Source organism: Phocoena phocoena, chromosome 4 (assembly GCF_963924675.1).
Source record: "Phocoena phocoena chromosome 4, mPhoPho1.1, whole genome shotgun sequence".
In the NCBI taxonomy this organism is placed as follows: Eukaryota; Metazoa; Chordata; class Mammalia; order Artiodactyla; family Phocoenidae; genus Phocoena; species Phocoena phocoena.
In genome coordinates this window covers 19,722,495-19,750,003 of record NC_089222.1, presented here as the reverse complement: position 1 = coordinate 19,750,003, position 27,509 = coordinate 19,722,495, and the positions used below count along the sequence as shown (strand labels likewise).

Sequence of the window (27,509 nt, the reverse complement as noted above, 5' to 3'; positions counted from 1 at the left end):
CGTCAGTTTGTTAACACAGCTCAGGATAATTCTCGGTGAACTTCCTGGTTCTGCAACATTGAAACTCCCCACACCCAATCCATGTGACTTGGCCCACACCCAGGCAATAGAAAGGTTTGCTGAGGCTTCTCTCTTTCCAAAACACTTTTCCCCTGAACTCCAACAGAACCTATAAAACAAGTATATCGTGATGGCCACAAATATGACCTTACTATTCATATTTATTTTGGAAGAAGCTTTAAAGCTTGTATTTTTTTTTCAACAGTTGAAAATATATTCATGTATTCATTCTTTCCTTTGTTTTCTCCTTTTCTTTCTTAACCTTCAAACAGTGTCTCCATCAGCACAATCAATCATTGTGAAAAAAATCCATTAGTTATATGGGACATTTAAGTTACCTACCAAAAAGGGATTCAGAAATTCTGAGAAAGGAAAGAAGGCTGTCCGATGCAAAAGCTGGATTTACATCATTATACAGTCTAACTATAGACCACTAGTCCTCTGGAATAGACAGCAGTAACTGTAATATACTAATAAAATTAACAGCGATAGCCTAGAACTTAAATAGATATAGTCTTGCTAAAACTGTCTCAATAATATCAGAAAATAATATGGAAGGTTTCCCAGGAGTATTAATAATAAAAACTGTATCTAATAAGGCTTTTAAAATTCATATGCAGTCATATCTAAAACTGGGGTGTTTTTCCTCTTTGCTCTGTATTAGTTTTTTCACTATCTTTTGTTAATTACTGTCACATCTGCTATACCTCTCAGGATACCACTATCCTTTTTAAAAGGAACGTACAAGTTTATCTAGGTGTGGCCCTAGTCCTTTCTGTGCCTTCATCACTATGAGGCATACTTTCTTGATAGAAGTTATCTTAACTTTCCCTAATACACCTAATCAACATGCTTTAAATAAATGTCCAGTATTTACAAAATCACAAGTATTCCTGGTTCTAACTTTGGTCTCTTCAGCTATTCAAGGACAATCTCTTTCCAACTGTCTTTCATTCATATGTGAATTGTCTTCTATTTAAAAACTACTGTTAAAAACTAATAATAATGGCCTTATTTGCAAAACCTTAAAATCTCAAAAAAAGGCAAACCTAGTTAAAGCGGTTAAGTATCATGGTGAAAATTCAGATTAGTAACACCATTTATTAAATGACCTTTAGAATAGAATAATAGAATAACAATAATGCTGAATAAGAAATAAAAACTAATATAAAGCAGTTAGTCAGTAATATTCCATATTCATCAATCATGCCACATTACTCTCAAACTATCTTTTTTCAAGGAGAAATTTTACTTCTTCTCCTACATATATACCAAAAACTATTAAGTAACAGCATGCTTGCCTGAATACCTGAGGGAAATTCTGTCCCTCCCAATTCCTTCCTGTCAGCCAAGGAGAATTAAGAGAGAGAGAGAGAGAGACAGCCTAGGCCTCATCTGCACGTATTTCCTTCCTATCACAGCTTGGCCAAGCCCAATGTGAAGCAGGTTCCCCTATCCCTGGCCCTAACGGAAGGCCAGTAAAAACAAACAAAATTTACAGTTAGGGGAAGAAAGAAGAGGAAAAAAGAGAAACAAAATAAGAAAGAGATAAGTTTTATAGATGCTAATATACAGTAATGCACAATTTAAAACTCTTTTATCAAATATAAGAATAAAATGATAGTTTGTTTTTAAAAGCACAGTTCAACATATAAGCCATTAGATGTAAAATGAAGCAATGAAGCAATCCTGTAAAATATGTTGCCTTGATGACAAGGAGGATATTCTGCATCTCACTCATTTTATCCCTATCTCAATTAGATGTAGAATCTGTCTAAATTCCAACAGGCACTCATGGTTCAAGGAGCCCCTGATAGAAGATCAGAGTTAAGTTCCACTGTCAGCATCACTCTGGCTTGACTCTTGAACTCTGGCCAGATCCACCAGCTAGATTTACAGAAACTGACCTTCACTGTCTCCTTGAACACACCTGACTTGAATACCCCTGCTATGAGCCAAATTTACCTTGCCTAGCTGAAATCCCAGCCCTGGGATGTTCTAGTTGATTCTGCCCACTGCTGCCAAAATTCAGTACAAAGAACCAAGCTCCAGCATTCATTTAATAGAAAGTACTGTCATTCTTGTTTTAATACAAAATTAACTTACCTAACGTATCCTTTAGGTTTTTTACAATCGATGCTTTCCGAGCACTGTTTTTCCTTTCCACGTAGTTAGAAGGCACAAAACCCGTTTTATTCATGGAATTTCGAACTCGCCACCAGGACTTAGAATCATCCAGAAGCCACAATCTCTCATTCTTCTTGATGTCCAGCTCTTGTTCTTGTTGGGCCACATAATCAAATTTGGCTACTACCACCACTTCTTCTGCCATTTTTCAGCAGCTTCTGCACTGTAACCACACAGAAAATATTTTACATAAGGCTTAACTAGTAGTAGTCTACATGCTTTTCCAAAGAAACACACCTAAGAACCAAAGAGCACTGAATGATTGAAAATAAAAATATGAAAAAAATTAAAATACCAGGCATACGCTAATCAATACACAACTGGTGTAGCTGTATTAATAACTTAAGGCAAAACTATTACTAGTGATAAGGAAATTAACTACATCATGATAAAAGGGTTTTTTGGGGGTTTTTTTTTGCTGTACGTGGCCCTCTCACTGTTGTGGCCTCTCCCGTTGCGGAGCGCAGGCTCAGCGGCCATGGCTCACGGGCCTAGCCACTCCATGGCGTGTGGGATCTTCCAGGACAAGGGCACGAACCTGTGTCCCCTGCATCAGCAGGCGGACTCTCAACCACTGCGCCACCAGGGAAGCCCATGATAAAAGGTTTTATTCAATATATATAACAGCTAAACTTATAGGTACTTATTAATATAGCTCCAAAATAGAACCACAGGGAAAAATTGACAAAATCATCATCATAGAGGACAACTTTTAACATGTTTATCTCAGTAATAAATTAAGGAGACAAAAAATTAGTAAGGCTAAAGAAGAACTGACATCATAACCGCTAAGTTTGATGTAATAAACATATACAAATATAAGTTCCAAACAGAAGAATATAAACAGAACATATACAAAAATCGATCAAATGCTAGGCCATAAAAAAGTCTCTACATCTTTCATGTACTTGGCACCCTACAACCATATTCTGACAATTATAATAAAAAGACAGCTTTTCAAAAACCTTATACATTAATATTTAGAAACTTCTAAAAACTCATGAGTCAATGAAGATATCATAATAGAATTTGGAAAATACTTAAAAGTAAAATTAAAGACTATATAGCTAACTTTGTGGGATGCAGCAAAAGGAGTATATAAAAAGGAAATTTGTAGTTGTAAACAGTTACATCAGAAAAATAAAAGTTAAAAATAAATTAATGAACTGATCATCTGTCTTCAGTTAGAAAAGAAGAACATAAAGAAAAGTAGATAAAAGGAAATAATACAAATAAAAGCAGAATTTAATGAAACAGAAAACAAAGATATAGAAGAAAGGCTCAGCAAAACAAAAGGTAGTTCTTTGTCATGACTAAAAAATGGACAGAGTCTGGCAAGACTAATCAATGAAAAAAGGAAAAGAGAGCCCATAAATAAACCCACATACCTAAGGTCAATTAATCTTCAACAAAAGAGGCAAGAAAATACAATGGAGAAAAGACTGTCTCTTCAGCAAGTGGTGTTGGGAAAGCTGGACAGCCACATGTAAATCAATGAAGTTAGAACACACCCTCACACCATACACAAAAATAAACTTAAAATGGCTTAAAGACTTAAATATAAGACATGACACCATAAAACTCTGAGAAGAGAATATACGCAAGACATTCTCTGACATAAATCGTACCAAGGCAACAGAAATAAAAGCAAATATAAACAAATAGGACCTAAACAAACTTAAAAGCTTTTGTACAGCAAAGGAAACCACAAACAAAACGAAAAGACAAACTATGGACTGGGAGAAAATATTTGCAAATGATGTGACCGACAAGGGCTTAATTTCCAAAATATACAACCAGCTCAAACAACTCAATAACAAAAAAACAAACAACCCAATCAAAAAATGGGCAGAAGACCTAAATAGACATTTCTCCGAAGAAGACATATAGACGGCCAACAGGCACATGAAAAAATGCTCAACACTGCTAACTATTAAAGATATGCAAATCAAAGCTACAATGAGGTACCACCTCACACTGGTCAGAATGGCAATCATTAAAAAGTCTACAAATAACAAATGCTGGAAAGAATGTGGGGAAAAGGAAACCCTCTTATACTGTTGGTGGGGATGTAAACTGGTGCAGCCACTACGAAAACCAGTATGGAGGTCCCTCAAAAAACTAAAAATAGAGTTGCCATATGATCTTGCAATTCCACTCCTGGGCATATATCCAGACAAAACTATAATTTGAAAAGATAAATGAACCCACACTCTTCATTGAAGCACTATTTACAATTGCCAAGACATGGAACAATCTAAATGTCCATCAACAGAGGAACGGATAAAGAAGATGTGGTATATATATACAATGGAGTACTACTCAGCCATAAAAAATGAAATAATGCCATTTGCAGCAACATGGATGGACCTAGAGATTATCATAGTAAGTGAAGTAAGTCAGAAAGAGAAAGACAAACACAATATATATGACACAAATGAACTTATCTACAAAACAAACTCCCAGACACAGAGAACAGACTTTTGGTTGCCAAGGGCAGGGGGTGTGGGAGGGATGGACTGGAGTTTGGGATTAGCAGATGCAAACTATTATATATAGCATGGATAAACAAGGTCTTACTGTATAGCACAGGGAACTGTATTCAATATCCTGTGATAAACCATAATGGACAAGAATATGAAAAAGAACATATATATATATGTGTAACTGAATTACTTTGCTGTGCAGTAGAAATTAACACATCGTAAATCAACTATACTTCAATAAATTTTTTTAAAAATGAAAAAAAGCACACCAAATTACCAGGAATAAAAAGGGAGTCATAATTATAGATGCTACAGACATTCAAAAAACATGGCAATATTAAAAACTTCATCAATAAATCTGAGAAAAAGTAAAATGTACAAATTTATAGAAAAATTAAAATAACAAAAGTAATAAAATTGAATTAGTCATTAAGAAATCTTCCCATAATGAAAACACCAGGTCCAGATGGTTTCACAGGCAAGTTCTATTAAAATTCAAAGAACAAATAAATCCAACTTATGCAAACTCTTTTAGAACAAAGAAAGGAAATGTTACAAACCTAAGTCACTTCTGAACCTAGAATAGCTCTCTGCTTTCTTCAGAGAGACTATTTTACATAAAGAGCCATCCCGGTTTAGCAAGCAAAAAAAATCAGCTTCTGATTTTGGATATTGACTATCCAAAATACTGATTCTGTTTTCTCAATGATGAAGCAAGTTCTTCAATGTACTCAGGGAAATGCATTTTAATCTAGAATTCAACAAGCCCTCGCATTCAAGTGTAGATACTTTTACATCTACAAGGTAGATACTTTTGGGGGGTTATTGCAAGGTCTCAAAACCTACCATACAGTCTTCTAAAATAATGACTCAAGTATATACAGCAGCAAAATTAATAATGTTAAAGAAAAAAGAGGACGATGTGGCATTCAAGAAATGACGAACAGGGAGAAACCAGAAAAATTAATTTGTATTCTTGCAATTTTTCCGTTTGAAATTACTTGCAAATAAAAACTTACAACCAGGACTTCCCTGGTGGTCCAGTGGCTAAGACTCTGCACTCCCAATGCAGGGGGCCCAGGTTCCATGCCTGGTCAGGGAACTAGATTCCACATGCCTCAACTAAAAGTTCACATGCCACAACTAAATATCACGCATGCTGCAACAAAAAACCGGCGTGCTACATTCAACTAAGACCAGGCGCAGCCAAATTGGAAAAAACAAAAAACAGTACAACCAAGTCTAAATAATAACTGGTGCATGATGTAAAAAAATCACAAGTGATAGACTTTTTGAGACACTGAAAAGCAGAGAGATTTTGTCAGGGATACTTGGGCACCAACTGTGATTCCTTCCTGTGGGAACCTGTCTCCCCACCCCCTTATTAATCTAAAAAATTAATCTACAAAATTAATCTTAAAAAAAGAGTATAATGATAAGAGTTGGTTAAAAAAAAAAAAACAACAATAAGAGTTGGTATAATAGTTGGTAGGTTATATATCCAGCATTCATTTTCTCTTTTCCTAACAATATCCCAATTATCCTTATAGTTGCCACCTCATTATTATTATTTTAGCCATGCAACTTGGGGGAACGACTCTAGCTTCAAAGGTGTATTTGGGTTAATGAAAGCTTTCCCTCCATTTAGAATCACCTATGGAGCTTTTTAAAAAATACAGGAGCTTGGGGCCCCTACTTCAGAGATTCTAATCAGTGTGGATTGTCACTCAGGCATTACTATTTTTAAAAGCCATCCAAGTGATTCTAATGTACATGCAGGACTGAGAACTCATCTAAGCCAATCATGACAATCTCTTCCTTGCTAGTTTAGTCCATATTAACCCACTTAAGGCCAATGGGATGCAAGGGAAACTATGCTAGCAACTTCAGGGTAATGATGACTGGCTCTTGAGAAACGTAGTAAAAGACTGTCTTTGTATTTTGTCATGGACAGATGTGAGGCCTGCAGCCATCTTGTCACCAGCTGGAGAATGAAGCTGACAAACAAATGAAAGGAGAGCTTCTGGGAAATAGAGCCAGAGCTGCTAAAATAAGTACTAAAAACTGCCCCCTAAACCTCCAGTTCCTTGAACTAATGTGTTTCTTTATTACGTTAAGACAGTTTTAGTTGGGTTTTGTTCTTTTCAGCTGAAATCCCCACTATCAGATATCAAAATGCACTAAAATATTAAGGCAATTTAAAAGAATATGATATTGGTATAGAATATCAAATAGACCAGTAGAATATAGATTAAGGTCCAGAAACAGATACGCCTACATACAGGCGGCTTTAGAAGCCCTCTTCTCTAATATACTAGCTATGAGTTCTTCTAATTTAGGTCTTTTTGAAATAGATGGAGTACTTCAAACCACTTAACACAAAATGAATTTTTGTATATATTTTCCCCCTAAACATTTACAGTGGTCTCACGCAGGCCTAATTCACAAGCAAGTAATTTTTTTAAGTGACTTCTTTGTAAGTCTTTCCAAAGCAATCAACTTCGTTTTCACAAAAGCAATTTTCTTTCAGCACTATTTTTGTTAATTTATATAATATACAAGATTATAGTAAGAAGCACACCTGAAAGATACAACACCTCTAATTCTTGGTAAGCAGATACAACTCAATTGGTGAGAGTAGAAATATGTCAAGGGTATCAGGTTATATGTTTCATAATGGAAATAAAGGGGTTTAGTCAGTTAATTAGGCAAGTCAGCGAACTTCTACTATGTGTCTTTAAATATGCAAAAATATGAGAATTTCATATCTAGTAGGGGTGACATTTCAAATCACTGGAGAAGAATGAGTTATTCAGTAACTGATACTAGGACTACTAACTATCTATTTGGGAAAAAACAGTGCCCTACCTCACACTATATACAAAAGTAAATTAGACAGACGACCTTGACTTCCAGGAAGACAGAGTAGTTGTACTTTTCTCTATTTCTCCAGCTAAGTAGAACTAAAAACCCTGGATATTACATATGAATCAAACAAAAGAAAACTCTGAAAGGTAAAGAGAAGGAAAATCAACTGGGAAACTCAGGACCCAAGTAACAACACAGTGGTGAATCCCCTAGGTTTTCTTTTTGCCTGGTATATCCTAGACTTGAAGATTGGCAAGCTAAACACACCAACAGGCAGAGAAAAAACAACAAAAACAACAAAACCCAGTGCTCTCCAGACAATGGATCAAAAAAGGGACAGCTTAGCAATACAGAAAACTTTTTAGACGATAAAAACTCTACTCCAGTCAAACACTGCAGAAAAAAACGGGCCCCACCCATGCCAGCAAAGACCAAGAAGGAAACCTAGATTTTCTACCCTTGAGAGGCTATAATGGGGCACCGCAACATCTCTGCCTGGTGGTGTAAGTAAAGACCAACTAAGGTGCCAGGACTTTTATTACCCATCAGCCAGACAATCGGCAAAGATGTAAAAGAAATCAAGGGCTTCCCTGGTGGCGTAGTGGTTGAGAGTCCGCCTGCCGATGCAGGGGACACGGGTTCATGCCCTGGTCCAGGAAGATCCCACATGCCGCGGAGCGGCTGGGCCCGTGAGCCATGGCCGCTGAGCCTGCGCGTCCGGAGCCTGTGCCCCGCAACGGGAGAGGCCACAACAGTGAGAGGCCCGTGTACCGCAAAAAAAAAAAAGAAAAAAAAAAAATCAATAACACATTCAACCAACAGGATCTAACCAACATTTATATAATATTCCAATGAGCGACAGCAAAATAGACATGCTTTTCAAGTGCCCCTGAACAAATAACAAGATAGACCGTATCCTGGGCCATAAAATAAACCTCAACAAATTTAAAATAACTGAAATTATAAAGTGTATTCTCTGACTACAACAGGATCAAACTAGAAATCAACAATAGAAAGATAACAGAAAAACCTCCAAATATTTGGAACATACTTCTAAATAATCCATGGGTCAAAGAAGTCTCAAGGAAAGTTCATTTACACTGAAGTGAAAATGAAAATAAAATCTATCCAAATTTGTGACACAAGATCAACCTGCAAAAAGCAACTGTATTTCTATATACTAGAAATGAACACATGGACACCAAAATTAAAAGTAATACCATTTATAATAAAAGGAAAAAAATGAAAGAAGTGCTAATCTAACAAAACATCAAGAGGACTATATGTTGAAAACTACAAATGCAGATGAAAGAAATCAAAGATCTAAATAATAGTGTTTATGGAATGGAAGATTCAACACAGTAAAGGTGTCAATTTTTTCCAAACTGATATACAGGTGATGTAATTCTTATTAAAATCCCAGCAAAAACTTTTATATATATAGAATTATTATTCTATAATTTTTATGGAAAGGCAAAATAACTAGAATAGCAAAAACAATTTTTAAAAGTTAGAATAAAGTGGGGAAATACTTACTATGTAGCTACAGTAAGCCAAGACTTACTGTATTTGCAAAGGGATACACACATATATCAATGGAACAGAACAGAAAACCCAGAAATAGAGCCACACAAATATGCCCAACTGAATTTTGACAAAGGTGCAAAAAATAATTCAATGGAGGAAAACAGCTTTCTCAACAAATGTTGCAAGAGCTAATGGAGACCAAAATCGGCAAACAAAAAAAATATACATTAACCTAAACTCACACCTTATACAAACACTAACTCAAACTGGATGACAATCTTAAATATAAAACTTGAAACTTTTAGAATAATATACGGAATAAAACCTTCAGACTACAGAGCTAGGCAAAGAGTTCTTAAACTTGACACTGAAAGTAAGATCCATAAAAGGCAAAACTCAACAGTAGAAAAACAACTCCAATTAGAAAACAAGCAAAAGACATAGAGACATTAACTGAAGAAGATGTATAGATGGCAAACATGCACATGAAAAGATGCTCATCATCATTAGCTACTGAGAAAATGCAAATTAAAACCACACTGAGACATCACTACACACCTATCAGAATGGCTAAAACAGAAGAGTAACAATACCAAATATTGACAAGGATATGTCGAAACTGAATCACCCGTACTTTGCTGATGAGAATTTTAAATGGTACAGACCCCTGGAAAACAGTTTGGCAGTTTCTTGTAAAACTAAACATGCAACCACCATACAAGTGAGCAGTTGTATTCTTGGGCTTTTATCCCAGAGACATGAAGATTTATATTCATGCAAAAACTTTTACATGAATGTTTACAGCAACTTCATTTGTGAAGTCAAAAAATGTAAACCACCCAGATGTCCTTCAACAGGCAAATGGTTAAACAAACTGTGGTATACCCATACCATGGAACACTACTTATCAATAAAAAGAAAAAAATTATCGCTACATGCAATAACCTGGATGTATCTCCAGGGAATTATGCTGAATTGGGGGGCGGGGGGAGCCAATCCCAAAGGTTACACACTATATAATTCCATTTATCTGACATTCTTGAAATGATAAAATTATAGAAATGGTGAGCAGATTAATGCCTTCCTGGGGTTATGGACAGGGTGGGAGTGGGAAGGAAATGCGTGGTTATAAAAGGGCAGCAAGAGGGATTCTTGTGGTAATGGAAATATTCTGTATCTTGACTATCAATATTAATACCCTGTTTGTTATACTGTACTACACTTCTGCCCTATGTTACCATAGTACTTCATCATTATACAAGTATCACACTTTCCTCAACTAAACCTTACTGATGGACAGTGGGTTGTTTCCTGTCTTCTGGTATTAAATAGTGCTGCAATAGTGCTCATATACATGTCACTTTGTTTTCCTGTTTTCTGTGCCTCTGGGTTCGAGTCATAGAAGAATGCTGAGATGAAGCTTAAGGTTTATATAATTTTGTGAATACTGCCAAATTTCCTATCTATTGGCTCTTTATCTTTTTGTATTCTCAACAATATATGAGAGTGATTATTTCTTCACAGCCTTGCCAAGAAACTATGTTGTCAATATTTTGGATTTTTGCCAATTAGATAGATAAGAAATGCTACTTCAGAGCAGTTTTTATTTGTGTTTCTCTATTACAGTGAGATTGAGCACCTTTCCCAAAATTTAAAGGACATTTGCATTTGTTTTTCTGTGTGGACTACTTGTTCCTATCTTTTGACCATTTTCCTATGGTGTGGCTTCTTTCAGTTTTTAGAAGCTCTCTGTATAGTAGGAATATATGCCCTTTGTCTTTGGTATAAATTTTTCCATTTTGTCATTATCTTTTTAATTTGGTTATCGTACTTTTTGAGAAGAAAATTTTTGAAGAACAGCTCAAAATTGTAAATGCACATTTCTTTGAACCAGCAATCTACATACTATGGGCAAAAATGATTCAAGTACCCGAAGTCATTTATGTAAAAATGTTTGCTGCAGCACTGCTTATGTGAAAAATCAGGAGTGAAATGTACACCAAGAGTGCCTAAATTATAAATACTGGTATGGTAAAATGTCCAAGAAATATTAAGCAAAAAATGCAAATTCAAAACAATATGCTCATTATGATTGTATTTTGAAAACATCCTACTACATATGCTTGTATATGCATTAAAAAGTTCAGGGAGGACACACATCAAATTGCACAGTGGTAGCCTCACTGAGTGGTAAGACTGGTAAGACTTTCATTCCCTACTCCATAGGTATGTGTGGTTTGAATATTTTTCAATAGGTACGTATTACTTGATTTTTTAAAATGTACTATAAAAAGAGAAAAACAACTGAAAGCTAGCTAATAGGAACTGGCATCCAGAACACAAAGTATGGGTGAGGAAACATGGGGCATGTAAGAGAAAAAAAGAAATGTAAGAGTAGTAAGTTGTCATAGAACTAAATCTGCTTTACAGTAGAATTACACAGAATTTAAACAATTGGAATCTAAAACGAAAACAAAAAACAAACAAAAAAAACCCACTTACAATTCAGCTTTCCTTTGATGACCATTTCCTCAGTTAAGTACCAGATAAAAGAGCTAACCTTAGAGTTCAGATAGTAGGGAAAACTATGCATCTTTAAAAACAAGTAACAAAGTAAAATAACATGTTAACACTACAAGAGGGACAACAATTGAGGCCAACTGAGAAAGTAAATGCTTCCCATCTCATGCTTACCTTGGAACAGATGCTCAGAGTAGAATTACGGGTAGTAACATTTGCACTATTGTAATAGCCATTTCTCTTGCTCTCTTTTGGTTAGAGACTAAAAGTTTAGTTCAAAAAACAGAAATTAAATATTGAAGTGACTCCATTGCACTTTGATTCAGCCCAGAGGCCTGGCTGTAAAGGTTGTCAATTAATATTCCATATTCTCCTACAAAAGCTTCAGCTCCATGTTTGCAACTACACTAACAATATTTGCACTGGGATGATCTTGGCCCCACTCTTCTTCCAGGAATTGGATTCCTATCCTTTGGTCTCTCTGTCCTTGTACCTAGCACCTGAACCCAGGAGCCTCATCAACCAGTGTCCATTTCCTCCCTGACATCAAGTGTTGGATTTCCTTTATAAAATCTGAACTACCAATTTGATCCTCACTGACTACCTGCCCTCCTCTGATACTATGAACATCATGAACCTCGGACTTGACATCAGTCCCACTTTATAGTACTCACATCCTGCTTGCCTTTTTCTCCTGGGCTTATTTCCTGATCTCAGTTTGTTTTTCAAATTCACTTCCAATCTCATTCCCAAACTGGACCTAGACACAATCGCTGATCATACTTCTGGCCTTTTCTGATCTGGTTACCACAAGAACAGAACCAAGTTGGAATTAAAGAACTCAATCATTTCAACATGTCACTAAAGACAGACAACATGAAATTTACTGTTCTTGGGATCTTCATAAATTACACCATTCTTTCTTATTGGAAAGGGATCAACAGACTAAGTTGGAGAACACCTACTGGCTTAAGATGAGAGGTTTTTACACCGTCACAAAGGCTGAGAGTTGCTAAAAATATGTAACTCTATACCAAGGAACATTTACTAAATGTCTGTAATTCAGGTATATCCTAGCATTTCCCTCACAACAATCATTTAAAGTATTATCCTCACTTTACAAGTATAATACAGATACTAAGAAGTTAAATGGCTCTTCAACCTTGGAAAATAAGTGGTTGAAACTGGGAGTCAAATGCATGTTCTTTTCACTCCCCCCAGAGTTCATGTATTTTTGATTACTGCTGACTATTAAGGAACAGAAGAGGAATACACAAGTTATAAATAATGGAAACCAATTACCTAGTAAATCAGCAATTCTCAAACTATTTGGTTTCAAAACCCCTTTACATACTTAAAAACTGAAGAGCTTTTTTGTTTAGGTTGGGTCTATCTATCAATATTTACCATATTAGGAATTAAAAGTGAGAAAATGTTAGGATATTTTCAATTCAATTAAATATAATCACATTCAATCCAATACATTTTAACATATTTTATGAAAATTTTATTTTCTAAAACAAAACATTAATGAAAAGAATAGAATTATTTTACATTTTTGCAAATCTTTTTAATGTCTGACTTAATAGAAGACAGGTGGATTCGCATATCTGTTTCTGCATTTAATGTATTACAACATCATTTTGGCTGAAAAGAAAACCTGGTCTCACACAAATGTATGGTTGGAAAAGGGGAAGAGTATTTTAAGAGTCTTTTCAGATAACTGTGGATTCTTTTTTGGTACTACACCAAAACTTGACAAGCAGTAGAGTTTCTTAAATACTAGTTTCTAATGTGGAATCTAAAACTTTATCAATGAACTTTTCCATACTGTTTTAAATATTAAAACTCACTTGCCTAAGTATTTTATTTTTTTTGTTTATCCACTCACCTTTTGTTTTTATTTTTTATAAATTTATTTATTTACTTATTTATTCTTGGCTACGTTGGGTCTTCGTTGTTGCATGCAGGCTTTCTCTAGTTGCAGTGCACGGGCTCCTCATTGCAGTGGCCTCTCGTTGCAGAGCACAGGCTCTAGGCAAGCAGGCTTCAGTAGTTGTGGCACGCGGGCTCAGCAGTTGTGGCTCGTGGGCTCTAGAGCACAGGCTCAGTAATTGTGGCACACAGGCTAAGTTGCTCCATGGCATGTGGGATCTTCCCAGACCAAGGCTCAAACCCGTGTCCCCTGCATTGGCAGGTGGATTCTTAACCACTGCACCACCAGGGAAGTCCTGGCCTAAGTATTTTAAATTCCAGGAATGATGAGTGTAAGCCTGCTGCAAACTTTCTCTCCAACTGATTACAACTAAAATCTCCAGAAAAAAAATGCAAAGCATCAGCTACCTAAGGACCCTGAAAAGTATACAATAGGTAGATTGGAGAGGGAAATCAGCTTGAAAACAGACGAATACATAAATATCCTGTTGAATACACAAATTTCCTTTGAAATTTGACCAAACAATAAATTTCCTTTTGGTCACCCTACCACACACACACTTTATTTCCTAGCTATGACCCAAAGCCAAGAAGAATGGGAAATTGTGTGGAAGGTGCAGTAAGGAAGAACCTCATTTGGAAGAGAAGTTCATTTGGCCAAAAAACAGGGGGAAAAGCCTCTTGAAAGCCAGAGTGGGTGGGTTAAGTCCCTGAGGTTTTTTCCTTCTTTTCCCCCTCTCCCAGCCCGGTCCCAAGGCCAGCCTCAGTGCAGATCTGCAGTGCTGACACAATGATGGAGACAGCATATACGTTAAGACCCCAAGAGGGGACTTCCCTGATGGTCCAAGGGTTAAGACTCCATGCTTCCAATGCAGGTAACACGGGTTTGATCCCTGGATGGGGAACTAGGATCCCACATGCCACGCGGTGCAGCCAAAAAATTTTTTTAAATAATTTAAAAAAAAGACCCCAAGAGGACACCTATGCTTTCTCTATAGCCTCTTCACCCTGAAGTCAGGCACAGTCAGGCACAGTCAGGCCCAGAACTGAGCAACAACATGCGAGACTGAAACTCTAATAAGAAAACCCAATTTTTCTGGCCAAAGGAAGCAAGGGGTCACTGGGAGCTGGAGAATATTGGAAAACTCCCATGAAAGAAGAGCAGAAGAACATAATCTATGACAAAGACTCTCTCTTTGACCAAACTGTAGCCAGCTTCCTCTGAACCCTCTTCTTAACTAGGCCTCAATCCTGACCTATAAAAACTGCAGACTCGGGGCTTCCTTGGTGGTGCAGTGGTTGAGAGTCCGCCTGCCGATGAAGGGGACACAGGTTCGTGCCCCGGTCCAGGAAGATCCCACATGCTGCGGAGCAGCTGGGCCCCTGAGTCTGTGCGTCCGGAGCCTGTGCTCCGCAACGGGAGAGTCCACAGGCCACAACAGTGAGAGGCCCGCGTACCGCAAAAACAAACAAACAACAACAAAAAACTGCAGACTCTAAGCATAAATGACTTGTCATAAATGATTACTCACACTAACAGACTTGAACAAACACTAGGATAGTTTCTAATAGCTTAAGGCTCTATCCCTAAGATGACCCCTCCAGCCCCCTTAAGTTCCTGCCTGAGAAAGCTCAATGCTGCCAGAATTTACTGTTTGTTCCAGCTAAATCTTGGTGATAGACAGGCCCCTGAACTCCCTCTTAGAGCAGTTACTTTAGAAAGCTTGCAATTATAAATACTTCCTCTGCTCCCTTGAGATATAAATTGTCTACCACCTAAAACTGTCTTCTCAAGGACCCAAGAGCCATCTGTTTAAAATGCAAACATTCAAGGAGATAACTCTCACTCTTGTTCCCAGACCCTGTAGGAAGATAAGGGCCCAACTTTGGTGGGTGCCTTGCTCTAACTTGCACCACTGCCTCTGTTATAAAGAGAAGTTTATTTCTCCTCTGGATAAGTACCAGTTACAAACCCTGTTGCCCTCGCCATATGGATCAATCACCTTCAACACCGCTCTGTGCCTTTCCCTTAGCACATTCCAACTTCTTAAAAGTCTGCTGCCTTTTGTTTTGGCAAAGTTGAATTCAGTTCATGCTGGACTCTCTTCCCTGTCGTAGTATTTATTGAATAAAATCTATCCTTACCACTTCAATTAGTATCAAGCTTGTGAATCTTTTATATCTATAATTCTAGTTATGAAACCAACTTAAGTACTAAACTCCCCTCCCCCAAGTTGGACATGCATGGAATTTCCAAAGAAGCATGACAAAGGCACTGAGAACGGAAATACAAAATAAACACCGCCCAAGCCCAGACCATCCCTGACTGGTGCACATAGCAAACAGACTCAAATAGTACAGCAAAGGTTTAGAAAATGAAACTGATATTGGAACTACTGCCCATAAAACCAAGTAAAAACTGGTTTGAATCGAATCAGATTGATGCCTACTAAAACAACAGCAAATTCTCCAAAGGATTTTAACAGGATCCCAATTCTCACAACTTAATACTAGAAATGTCCAGTATATAACTCAAACTTACCCAACATATCAAGAAGTAGGAAAATTTGGGCAAGAATTGGAAGAAAAAACAACCAACAGATAGATGCGAACCAAAAATAACCCAGATATTGGAATTATCAAAAATCTTAAAGTGGCTAATATAACCATGCTCCATGAGGTAAAGGTGAACACTCAAACAAATGGAAAGATAAATCTCATCTGAGAAGAAGCTATTAAATAGGATCAAATGGAAATTTTAGAGCTGAAAATCATAATATTTGAAATAAAAACTTCACTGGAGAGGCTGAATAGCAGAATCAAGACGGCAGATGTATTAATTTTCTATGGCTGCTGTAACAAATTACCACAAACTGGGTGGTTTAAAATAACAGAAATTTATTCTGTCAGAGATCTGAAGGTCTCAATCAAGGATACAATCAAGAAGTCTGAAATCAAGGTGTTGACAGGGCTGTACTACCTCTGAAGGCTCTAGGGAACAACCTGTACTTTGCCCCTTCCAGCTTTTGGTAGCTGTCAACATTCCTTGTGACTGCATCACTAACTCTGCCCCTGTGTTTACACTGCCTCCCCCTCTTCTGTCTAGCAAATCTCCCTCTGCCTCACTCTTATAAGGATACTTGGCATTGGAATTAGAGCTTACCAGATAACCTAGGAATTTATCCTCCTCTCAAAATCCTCAAATTAATTAATCACACCTTTTGTCACATAAGGTAATATTCACAAATTGCAGGGATTAGGAAATGGACATATCTTTTTAAAGTGTGCCATTCAACAAACTACAACAGAGGAAACACTGTGTAGACGTGAAGACAGATCAATAAAAATTATCCAACCTGAAGAACAGAGAGGGGAAAATATTTTTGAAAAAGAAAGAACAGGGCTTCAGGGACCAGTGGGACAATAACAAAAGAGCTACTATTCATGTCTTCGGAATCCCTAAAGAAAAGATACCGGTACAAAAAAATGCTTAGAAGAAACAGTGGTTGAAACTTTCCGAAAGTTTGCAAAAGGCATAAATTTACAGATTCAAGAAACTAAGCAAACCCCAAATAGGATAAATTCAAATCATGTCCAAGCACATCATAATCTAACTGCTAAAAACCAAAAGTAAAAGAAAAATCTTGAAAGCAGCCAGAGAAAAATTACATACAGGCCAATGGTTCTCAACTGGGGGTTATTTCACATCCACGGGTATATGTGACAATGTCTGGAGTCATTTTTTATTGTCACTGCTGGGGAGGAGGGAGGTGCTAATGGGGATACTGCTAAACATCCTATAATGAATAGGATAGGCCTCCACAACAAAAAATTATCCAGTCCAAAGTGCTAAGGTTGAAAAATCCTGATATAGGGGGCAATCTGAACTACAGGACTTTTCATCAGAAACCATGAACCATATCTTTAAAATGTTGGAAGAAAACAACTGACAACCCAGAATTCTATATTCAGTGAAAATATCCTTCAGGAATGAAATGAAATAAAGATATTCTCAGATGAATCAAAACTAAGTCACTTTGCTGCCAACAGGCTGGCTCTAATAGAAATGTAAAGGAAGCTTTAAGGCTAAAGGAAAAATGGTATCAGAGGGAAACTTGAAACTTCAGGAATGAAGGAGGAGCAACAAAAATGGGAAATATCTAGGTAAGTATAAGATTAATTTTCATCTCTTAAGTTCTTTAAAACATAGCTCTTGAAACGGAATATTATAATATTTTCATGGGGGGGCTTTCAACCCATATGTATAATTCATATGACAATTATCATATAAGTGGGGAGGGCAATGGGACCTATATACAGTTGTTAGGCTTTATGTTCTATTTGAGGTGGTAAAATATAAACTCTAGATATACTAGGAAAATTAAGTATATATAGTATATAGTATATTATAATCTTTAGAGCAATTACTAAAAAGAAGGACAAAGAGATAACAGCCATGAAAACCAATATATACATTAAAATGGATACTAAAAACACACTCAATTGAAAAGAAGGAAAAGGGAAAACAGAAACAAAACCCAAAAGAAACAGAGTGGGCTTCTCTGGTGGCGCAGCGGTTGAGAGCCCGCCTGCCGATGCAGGGGACACAGGTTTGTGCCCCAGTCCAGGAAGATGCCACGGAGCAGCTAGGCCTGTGAGCCATGGCCACGGAGCCTGTGCTCCGCAACAGGAGAGGCCACAACAGTGAGAAGCCCGCGTACCGCAAAAAAAAAAAAAAAAAAAAGAAACAAAGAGTAACAAATAATAAAACTCAAACATATCAATAATTACACAAAATAAATGACCTAAACATACTAATTAAAAGATATACTATCAAGGGACTTCCCTGGCAGTGCAATGGTTAAGAATCCGCCTGCCAATGCAGGGGACACGGGTTCGGGCCCTGGTCTGAGAAGTTCCCACATGGCGTGGAACAACTAAGCCTGTGCACCGCAACTACTGAGCCTGCGCTCTAGAGCCCACAAGCCACAACTACTGAGCCTGCATGCTGACTACTGAAGCCCACGCCTAGAGCCCGTGCTCTGCAACAAGAGAAGCCACCACAATGAGAACCCAACGCACAGCAACAAAGAGTAGCCCCTGCTCACCACTAGAGAAAGTGCACGTGCAGTGAAGACCCAACACAGCCTAAAATAAACAAATAAATAATTTTTTAAAAGATAAGACTATCAGATTAAATTAACAAATAAGACCCAACTGTTATCAAAAACCCATTTTAAGGGCTTCCCTGGTGGCACAGTGGTCGGGAGTCCGCCTGCCAATGCAGGGGACACGGGTTCACGCCCCGGTCCGGTAAGATCCCACATGCCGTGGAGTGGCTGGGCCCGTGAGCCATGGCCACTGAGCCTGCGCGTCCGGAGCCTGTGCTCCACAACGGGAGAGGCCACAACAGTGAGAGGCCCGCATACCGGGGGAAAAAAAAAAAAAACCTTTTAAATATAATGCTATATAGATTAAAAGTAAAAGGATCATGCACACAGTGGTCAAAAGAAAGTTGGAGTGGCTATATTAGTATCTGAGAAAGTATATTTCAGAACAAGGAAAATTATCAGGTATAAAGACCTGAGTTAATGAGAAAAAGGTAAATTCATCAAGACAACCCAACAATCCTAAATATGTATATAATTAACAATTAAAGTTCCAAAATACATGAAGTAAAAACTACTAGAACTGAAAGAAGTAAAGAAATCCACAATTATTCTGAACTGTAACCACTCTCAGTAATACACCGAACAAGTAGACAGAAAAGCAGGAAAGATACAGAAGATCTAAACATCAGCCAACTGAATCTAACTGAACATTATACTCAACAACAGCAACAAATGTACACATCTTTGCTAGTACACACAGAATATTCACCAAGATAGACCATATTCTGGACCATAAAACCAACCTTAATAAATGTAAAAGAACTGAAATTACACAGCATATGTTCTCTGACAATGAAGAATTAAACTAGATACCAATAACAGAAAAAAAACTGGAAAATCTCTAAATATTTGGAAATTAAGTAACACACTTCTAAATAATTCATGTGCCGAAGAGTCTTCTCAAGGGAAATTTGAAAATATTTTGAACTGAATGAAAACACAACATATGAAAATTTGCTGGATGAAGCTAAAGCACTGCTTAGAAGGAAATCTGTAGCATTAAAATGCTAGTAACAAAATGTTAGAAAAGAAAAAAGATCTCAAATCAATAATGTAAGCATCCACCTTAAGAAACTAGAAAAGGAAGAGCACATTAAACCCAAAGGAAACAGAAGGACTTAATAAAGATCAGAAATCAATGAGATTGAAAAAGAACATAAAAGAAAAATTACTGAAACCCAAAGGATTTTTTTCCCTAAATATACATATATTTAATATTTATTTACTTATTGGGCTGTGCGGGGCTTAGTTGCAGCACGCCAGATCTTTTAGTTGTGACATGCAGAAACTTCAGCTGCAGCATGCAAACTCTTAGTTGCGGCATGTGGGATCTAGTTTCCTGACCAGGGATTGAACCCAGGCCCCCCTGCATTGGGAGCATGGAGCCTTAGCCACTGGACCACCAGGGAAGTCCCCAAAAGGATGTTCTTTGAAAAGATCAAGAAAATTGATAACTCTCTAGTAAGAATGACCAAGAAGACAAATTGTTCCTGTCTTAGTGTTCAATGAAAGGTAAAACTTTTGAGGATGAAATTGGACTATTTGCTTCAAGCTATTTCTAAACAAAGTGCAGAAGGTGAAGTTTAGATTCTCTTGAATGCTTATACTAAAACACAAGTAGAGAAATAAAGATGGAATTGTTAATCAAGAGGGAAGCAGAATTTAAATATTAAGTTGGAAAATTCTCTGCCTACCCATATTTTTAAAAATGAAAGGAGCTTTAAGATGGCAGAGGAGTAAGACGTGGAGATCACCTTCCTCCCCACAAACACAGAAGAAATACATCTACATGTGGAACAACTCCTACAGAACACCTACTGAATGCTGGGAGAAGACCTCAGACCTCCCAAAAGGCAAGAAACTCCCCACGTACCTGGGTAGGGTAAAAGAAAAAAAAAAAAAAAACAGACAAAGAATAGGGACGGGACCTGCACCAGTGGGAGGGAGCTGTGAAGGAGGAAAGGTTTCCACACACTCGGAAGCCCCTTCGTGGGCGGAGACTGCGGGGGACAGAGGTGGGGTAGATTCGGAGCCACGGAGGAGAGCACAGCAACAGGGCAAAGCGTAGAGATTCCCGCACAGAGGATCGGTGCCGACCAGTCCTCACCAGCCCGAGAGGCTTGCCTGCTCACCCGCCAGGACAGGCGGGGGCTGGGAGCTGAGGTTCGGGTTTCAGTCGGATCCCAGACAGAAGACTGGGGTTGGCTACGTGAACACAGCCTGAAGGGGCCAGTGCACCACGGCTAGCCAGGAGGGAGTCCAAGAAAAAGTCTGGAGCTGCTGAAGAGGAAAGAGACTTTTTCTTGCCTCTTTGTTGCCTGGTGCGCAAGGAGAGGGGATTAAGAGTTCCGCTTAAAGGAGCTCCAGAGACAGGCGAAAGCCGCGGCTATCAGCGTGGACCCCAGGGACGGGCATGAGACGCTAAGGCTGCTGCTGCCACCACCAATAAGCCTGTGTGCAAGCACAGGTCACTATCCACACACCCCTTCTGGGGAGCCTGTGCAGCCCACCACTGCCAGGGTCCCGGGATCCAGGGACAACTTCCCCGGGAGAACGCACGGCGCGCCTCAGGCTGGTGCAACGTCCCGCCGGCCTCTGCCTCCCAGCCTTGCCCCGCATCCGTACCCCTCCCTCCCCCCGGCCTGAGTAAGCCAGAGCCCCCGAATCAGTGGCTCCTTTAACCCCGTCCTGTCTGAGCGAAAAACAGACGCGACCTACACGCAGGCGACCTACACGCAGAGGTGGGTCCAAATCCAAAGCTGAACCCCTGGGAGCTGTGCGAACAAAGAAGAGAAAGGGAAATCTCTCCCAGCAGCCTCAGGAGCAGTGGATTAAATCTCCACAATCAACTTGATGTACCCTACATCTATGGAATACCTGAAGAGACAACGAATCATCCCAAATTGAGGAGGTGGACTTTGGGAGCAATGATATATATTTTTTTCTCCCTATTTCTCTTTGTGAGTATGTATGTGTATGCTTCATGTGCGATATTGTCTGTATAGCTTTGCTTTTACCATTTGTCCTAGGGTTCCGTCTGTCCATTTTTTTTAATTACTTAAAAAAACTTTTTTCTTAATAATTATATTTTATTTTAATAACTTTATTTTACTTTCTTTATTTAATCTTCTTTCTTTCTTTTTTTTCTCCCTTTTATTCTGAGCCGTGCGGAGGACAGGTTCTTAGTGCTCCAGCCAGGCGTCAGGGCTGTGCCACTGAGGTGGGACAGCCAAGTGCAGGACACTGGTCCACAAGAGACCTCCCAGCTCCACGTAATATCAAACAGTGAACATCTTCCAGATATCTCCATCTCAACGCCAAGACCCAGCTCCACTCAATGACCAGCAAGCTGGAGTGCAGGACACCCTATGCCAAACAACTAGCAAGACAAGAACACAACCCCACCCATTAGCAGAGAGGCTGCCTAAAATCAAAATAAGGCCACAGACGCCCCAAAATACACCACCAGATGTGGACCTGCCCACCAGAAAGACAGGATCCAGCCTCATCCACCAGAACACAGGCATTAGTCCCCTCCACCAGGAAGCCTACATAACCCACTGAACCAACCTAAGCCACTGGAGACAGACACCAAAAACAACAGAAACTACAAACCTGCAGCCTGCGAAAAGGAGACCCCAAACACAGTAATCAAAATGAGAAGACAGAAAAACACACAGCACATGTCGAAGCAAGGGAAAAACCCACCAGACCTAACAAATGGAGAGGAAATAGGCAGTCTATCTGAAAAAGAATTCAGAATAATGATAGTAAAGATTATCTAAAATCTTGGAAATAGAATGGAGAAAATACAAGAACGTTTTAACAAGGACCTAGAAGAACTAAAGAGCAAACAAACAGAGATGAACACAATAAATGAAATTTAAAATTCTGTAGAAGGGATCAATAGCAGAATAACTGAGGCAGAAGAATGGATAAGTGACCTGGAAGATAAAATAGTGGAAATAACTACTGCAGAGCAGAATAAAGAAAACAGAATGAAAAGAATTGAGGATAGTCTCAGAGACCTCTGGGACAACATTAAATGCACCAACATTCGAATTATAGGGGTCCCAGAAGAAGAAGAGAAAAAGAAAGGGATTGAGAAAATATCTGAAAAGATTGTAGTTGAAAACTTCCCTAATATGGGAAAGGAAACAGTTAATCAAGTCCAGGAAGCACACAGACTCCCATACAGGATAAATCCAAGGAGAAACACACCAAGACACATACTAATCAAACTATCAAAAATTAAATCCAAAGAAGAAATATTAAAAGCAGCAAGGGAAAAGCAACAAGTATCACATAAGGGAATCCACATAAGGTTAACAGCTGATCTTTAAGCAGAAACTCTGCAAGCCAGAACGGAGTGATGGGACATATTTAAAGTGATGAAAGAGAAAAACCTACAACCAAGATTACTCTACCCAGCAAGGATCTCATTCAGACGTGACGGAGAAATTAAAAGCTTTACAGACAAGCAAAAGGTAAGAGAATTCAGCACCACCAAATCAGGTTTACAACAAATGCTAAAAGAACTTCTCTAGGCAGGAAACACAAGAGAAGAGAAAGACCTGCAATAATAAACCCAAAACAATTAAGAAAATGATAATAGTAACATACATATTGATAATTACCTTAAATGGATTAAATGCTCCCACCAAAAGACATAGATTGGCTGAATGGATACAAAAACAAGACCCGTATACATGTTGTCTACAAGACACCCACTTCAGACCTAGGGACACATACAGACTGAAAGTGAGGGGATGGAAAAAGATATTCTATGCAAATGGAAATCAAAAGAAAGCTGGAGTAGCAAAATAGACATTAAAACACACACTATTACAAGAGACAAAGAAGGACACTACATAATGATCAAGGGATCAATCCAAGAAGAAGATGTAACAATTGTAAATATTTATGGACCCAACATAGGAGCACCTCAATACATAAGGCAAATACTAACAGCCATAAAAGGGGAAATGGACAGTAACACAATCATAGTAGGGGACTTTAACACCCCACGTTCACCAATGGACAGATCATCCAAAATGAAAATAAATAAGGAAACACAAGCTTTAAATGACCCATTAAACAAGATGGACTAAATTGATATTTATAGGACTTTCCATGCAAAAAAAACAGAATACACTTTCTTCTCAAGTGCTCATGGAACATTCTCCAGGATAGATCATATCTTGGGTCACAAATCAAGCCTTGGTAAATTTAAGAAAACTGAAATCATATCAACTATTGTTTCTGACCACAACGCTATGAGGCTACATATCAATTACAGGAAAAAATCTGTAAGAAATACAAATACATGGAGGCTAAACAACACACTACTTAATAACCAAGAGATCACTGAAGAAATTAAAGAGGAAATCAAAAAATACCTAGAAACAAATAAGAATGAAAACACAACGACCCAAAACCTATGGAATGCAGCAAAAGCAGTTCTAAGAGGGAAGTTTATAGCTATACAATCCTACCTTAAAAAACAAGAAACATCTCAAATAAACAACCTAACCTTACACCCTAAAGCAATTAGAAAAAGAACAAAAAAACCCCAAAGTTAGCAGAAGGAAAGAAATCATAAAGACCAGATCAGAAATAAATGAAAAATTAATGAAGGAAACGATAGCAAAGATCAATAAAACTAAAAGCTGGTTCTTTGAGAAGATAAACAAAATTGATAAACCATTAGCCAGACTTAAGAAAAAAAGAGAGAAGACTCAAATCAATAGAACGAGAAATGAAAAAGGAGAAGTAACAACTGACACTGCAGAAATACAAAGGATCATGAGAGATTACTACAAGCAACTCTATGCCAATAAAATGGACAACCTGTAAGAAATGGACAAATTCTTAGAAATGCACAACCTTCCAAGATTGAACCAGGAAAAATAGAAAATATGAACAGACCAATCGCAAGCACTGAAATGGAAACCGTGATTAAAAATCTTCCAACAGGGCTTCCCTGGTGGCGCAGTGGTTGAGAGTCCACCTGCTGATGCAGGAGACACGGGTTCGAGACACGGGTTCATGCCCCAGTCCGGGAAGATCCCACATGCCGCAGAGCGGCTGGGCCCGTGAGCCGTGGCCGCTGAGCCTGTGCTCTGCAACGGGAGAGGCCACAACAGCGAGAGGCCCACGTACCGCAAAAAAAAAAAAAATCTTCCAACAAACAAAAACCCAGGACCAGATGGATTCACAGCCAAATTCTATCAAGCATTTAGGGAAGAGGTAACACCTATCCTTCTCAAACTTTTCCAAAATATAGCAGAGGGAGGAACATTCCCAAACTCATTCTACAAGACCACCAACACTCTTGACACCAAAACCAGACAAAGATGTCACAAAGAAAGAAAACTAGAGGCCAATATCACTGATGCACATAGATGCAAAAGTCCTCAACAAAATACTAGCAAACAGAATCCAACAGCACATCAAAAGGATCATACACTATGATCAAGTGGGGTTTATCCCAGGAATGCAAGGATTCTTCAATATACGCAAATCAATCAACGTGATACACTGTATTAACAAACTGAAGGAGAAAAACCATATGGTCATCTCAACAGATGCAGAGAAAGCTTTCGACAAAATTCAACACCCATTTATGATAAAAATCCTGCAGAAAGTAGGCACAGAGAAAACTTTCCTCAACATAATAACGGCCATATATGACAAACCCATAGCCAGCATCGTCCTCAATGGTGAAAAACTGAAAGCATTTCCACTAAGATCAGGAACAAGACAGGGTTGCCCACTCTCACCACTATTATTCAACATAGTTTTGGAAGTTTTAGCCACAGCAGAGAAGAAAGAGAAATGAAAGGAATCCAAATCGGAAAAGAAGAAGTAAAGCTGTCACTGTTTGCAGATGACATGATACTATACATAGAGAACCCTAAATATGCTACCAGAAAACTACTAGAGCTAATCAATGAATTTGGTAAAGTAGCAGGATACAAAATTAATGCACAGAAATCTCTTGCATTCCTATACACTAATGATGAAAAGTCTGAAAGTGAAATTAAGGAAACACTCCCATTTACCACTGCAACCAAAAGAATAAAATATCTATGAATAAACCTACCTAAGGAGATAAGAGACCTATATGCAGAAAATTATAAGACACTGATGAAAGAAATTAAAGATGATACAAATAGATGGAGAGATATACCATGTTCTTGGATGGGAAGAATCAACATTGTGAAAATGACTACTACCCAAAGCAATCTACAGATTCAATGCAATCCCTATGAAACTACCACTAGCATTTTTCACAGAACTAGAACAAAAAATTTCACAATTTGTATGGAAACACAAAAGACACTGATTAGCCAAAGCAATCTTGATAAAGAAAAACAGAGCTGGAGGAATCAGGCTCCTGGACTTCAGACTATACTACAAAGCTACAGTAATCAAGACAGTATGGTACTGGCACAAAAACAGAAATATAGATCAATGGAACAGGATAGAAAGCCCAGATAAACCCACACACATATGGTCACCTTATCTTTTATAAAGGAGGTAAGAATATACAATGGAGAAACGACAGCCTCTTCAATAAGTGGTGCTGGGAAACTGGACAGCTACATGTAAAAGAATGAAATTAGAACACTGCCTAACACCATACACAAAAATAAACTCAAAATGGATTAAAGACCTAAATGTAAGGCCAGACACTATAAAACTCTTAGAGGAAAACATAGGCAGAACACTCTATGATATAAATCACAGCAAGATCCTTTTTGACCCACTCCTATAGAAAGGGAAATAAAAACAAAAATAAACAATGGGACCTAATGAAACTTAAAAGCTTTTGCACAGCCAAGGAAACCATAAACAAGACAAAAAGACAACCCTCTGAATGCGAGAAAATATTTGCAAGTGAAGCAACTGACAAAGGATTAATCTCCAAAACATACAAGCAACTCATGTAGCTCAATATCAAAAAAACAAACAACCCAATCCAAAAATGGGCAGAAGACCTAAATAGACATTTCTCCAAAGAAGATATACAAATTGCCAACAAACACATGAAAGGATGCTCAACATCACTAATCATTAGAGAAATGCCAATCAAAACTACAATGAGATATCATCTCACACCCGTCAGAATGGCCATCATCAAAAAATCTGCAAACAATAATTGCTGGAGAGGGTGTGGAGAAAAGGGAACCCTCTTGCACTGTTGGTGGGAATGTAAATTGATACAGCCACTATGGAGAACAGTATGGAGTTTCCTTAAAAACTACAAATAGAACCACCATACGACCCAGCAATCCCACTACTGGGCATATATCCTGAGAAAACCACAATTCAAAGAGTCATGTACCAAAATGTTCATTGCAGCTGTATTTACAATAGCCAGGACATGGAAGCAACCTAAGTGTCCATCAACAGATGAATGGATAAAGAAGATGTGGCACATATATACAATGGAATATTACTCAGCCATAAAAAGGAACAAAACTGAGTTATTTGTAGTGAGGTGGATGGACCTAGAGACTGTCATACAGAGTGAAGTCAGAGAAAGAAAAACAAATATCATAGGCTAACACATATATATGGAATATAAAAACAAAAAAAAATAGAAAGAAAAAAATGATCAGAAGAAACTAGGGGCAAGACAGGAATAAAGAAAAAGACCTACTAGAGAATGGACTTGAGGATACAGGGAGGGGGAAGGGTAAGCTGGGACAAGGTGAGACAGTGGCATGGACATTTATACACTACCAAA

At 38.1% G+C, this 27,509-nt stretch overlaps 1 protein-coding gene across 2 annotated transcripts in view; it reads right to left on the bottom strand.

The window, feature by feature from the left end:
- NCK1 (NCK adaptor protein 1) overlaps window positions 1–27,509 on the bottom strand; it is an 82,972-nt gene that overhangs the window by 18,528 nt on the left and 36,935 nt on the right. For both annotated transcript variants that reach the window (XM_065876279.1, XM_065876277.1), the window contains exon 2: window positions 2,167–2,410. In XM_065876279.1, coding sequence (XP_065732351.1) covers window positions 2,167–2,392 — 226 coding nt within the window. In that variant the 5' untranslated portion in view covers window positions 2,393–2,410. The remainder of the gene's footprint in view (window positions 1–2,166; window positions 2,411–27,509) is intronic.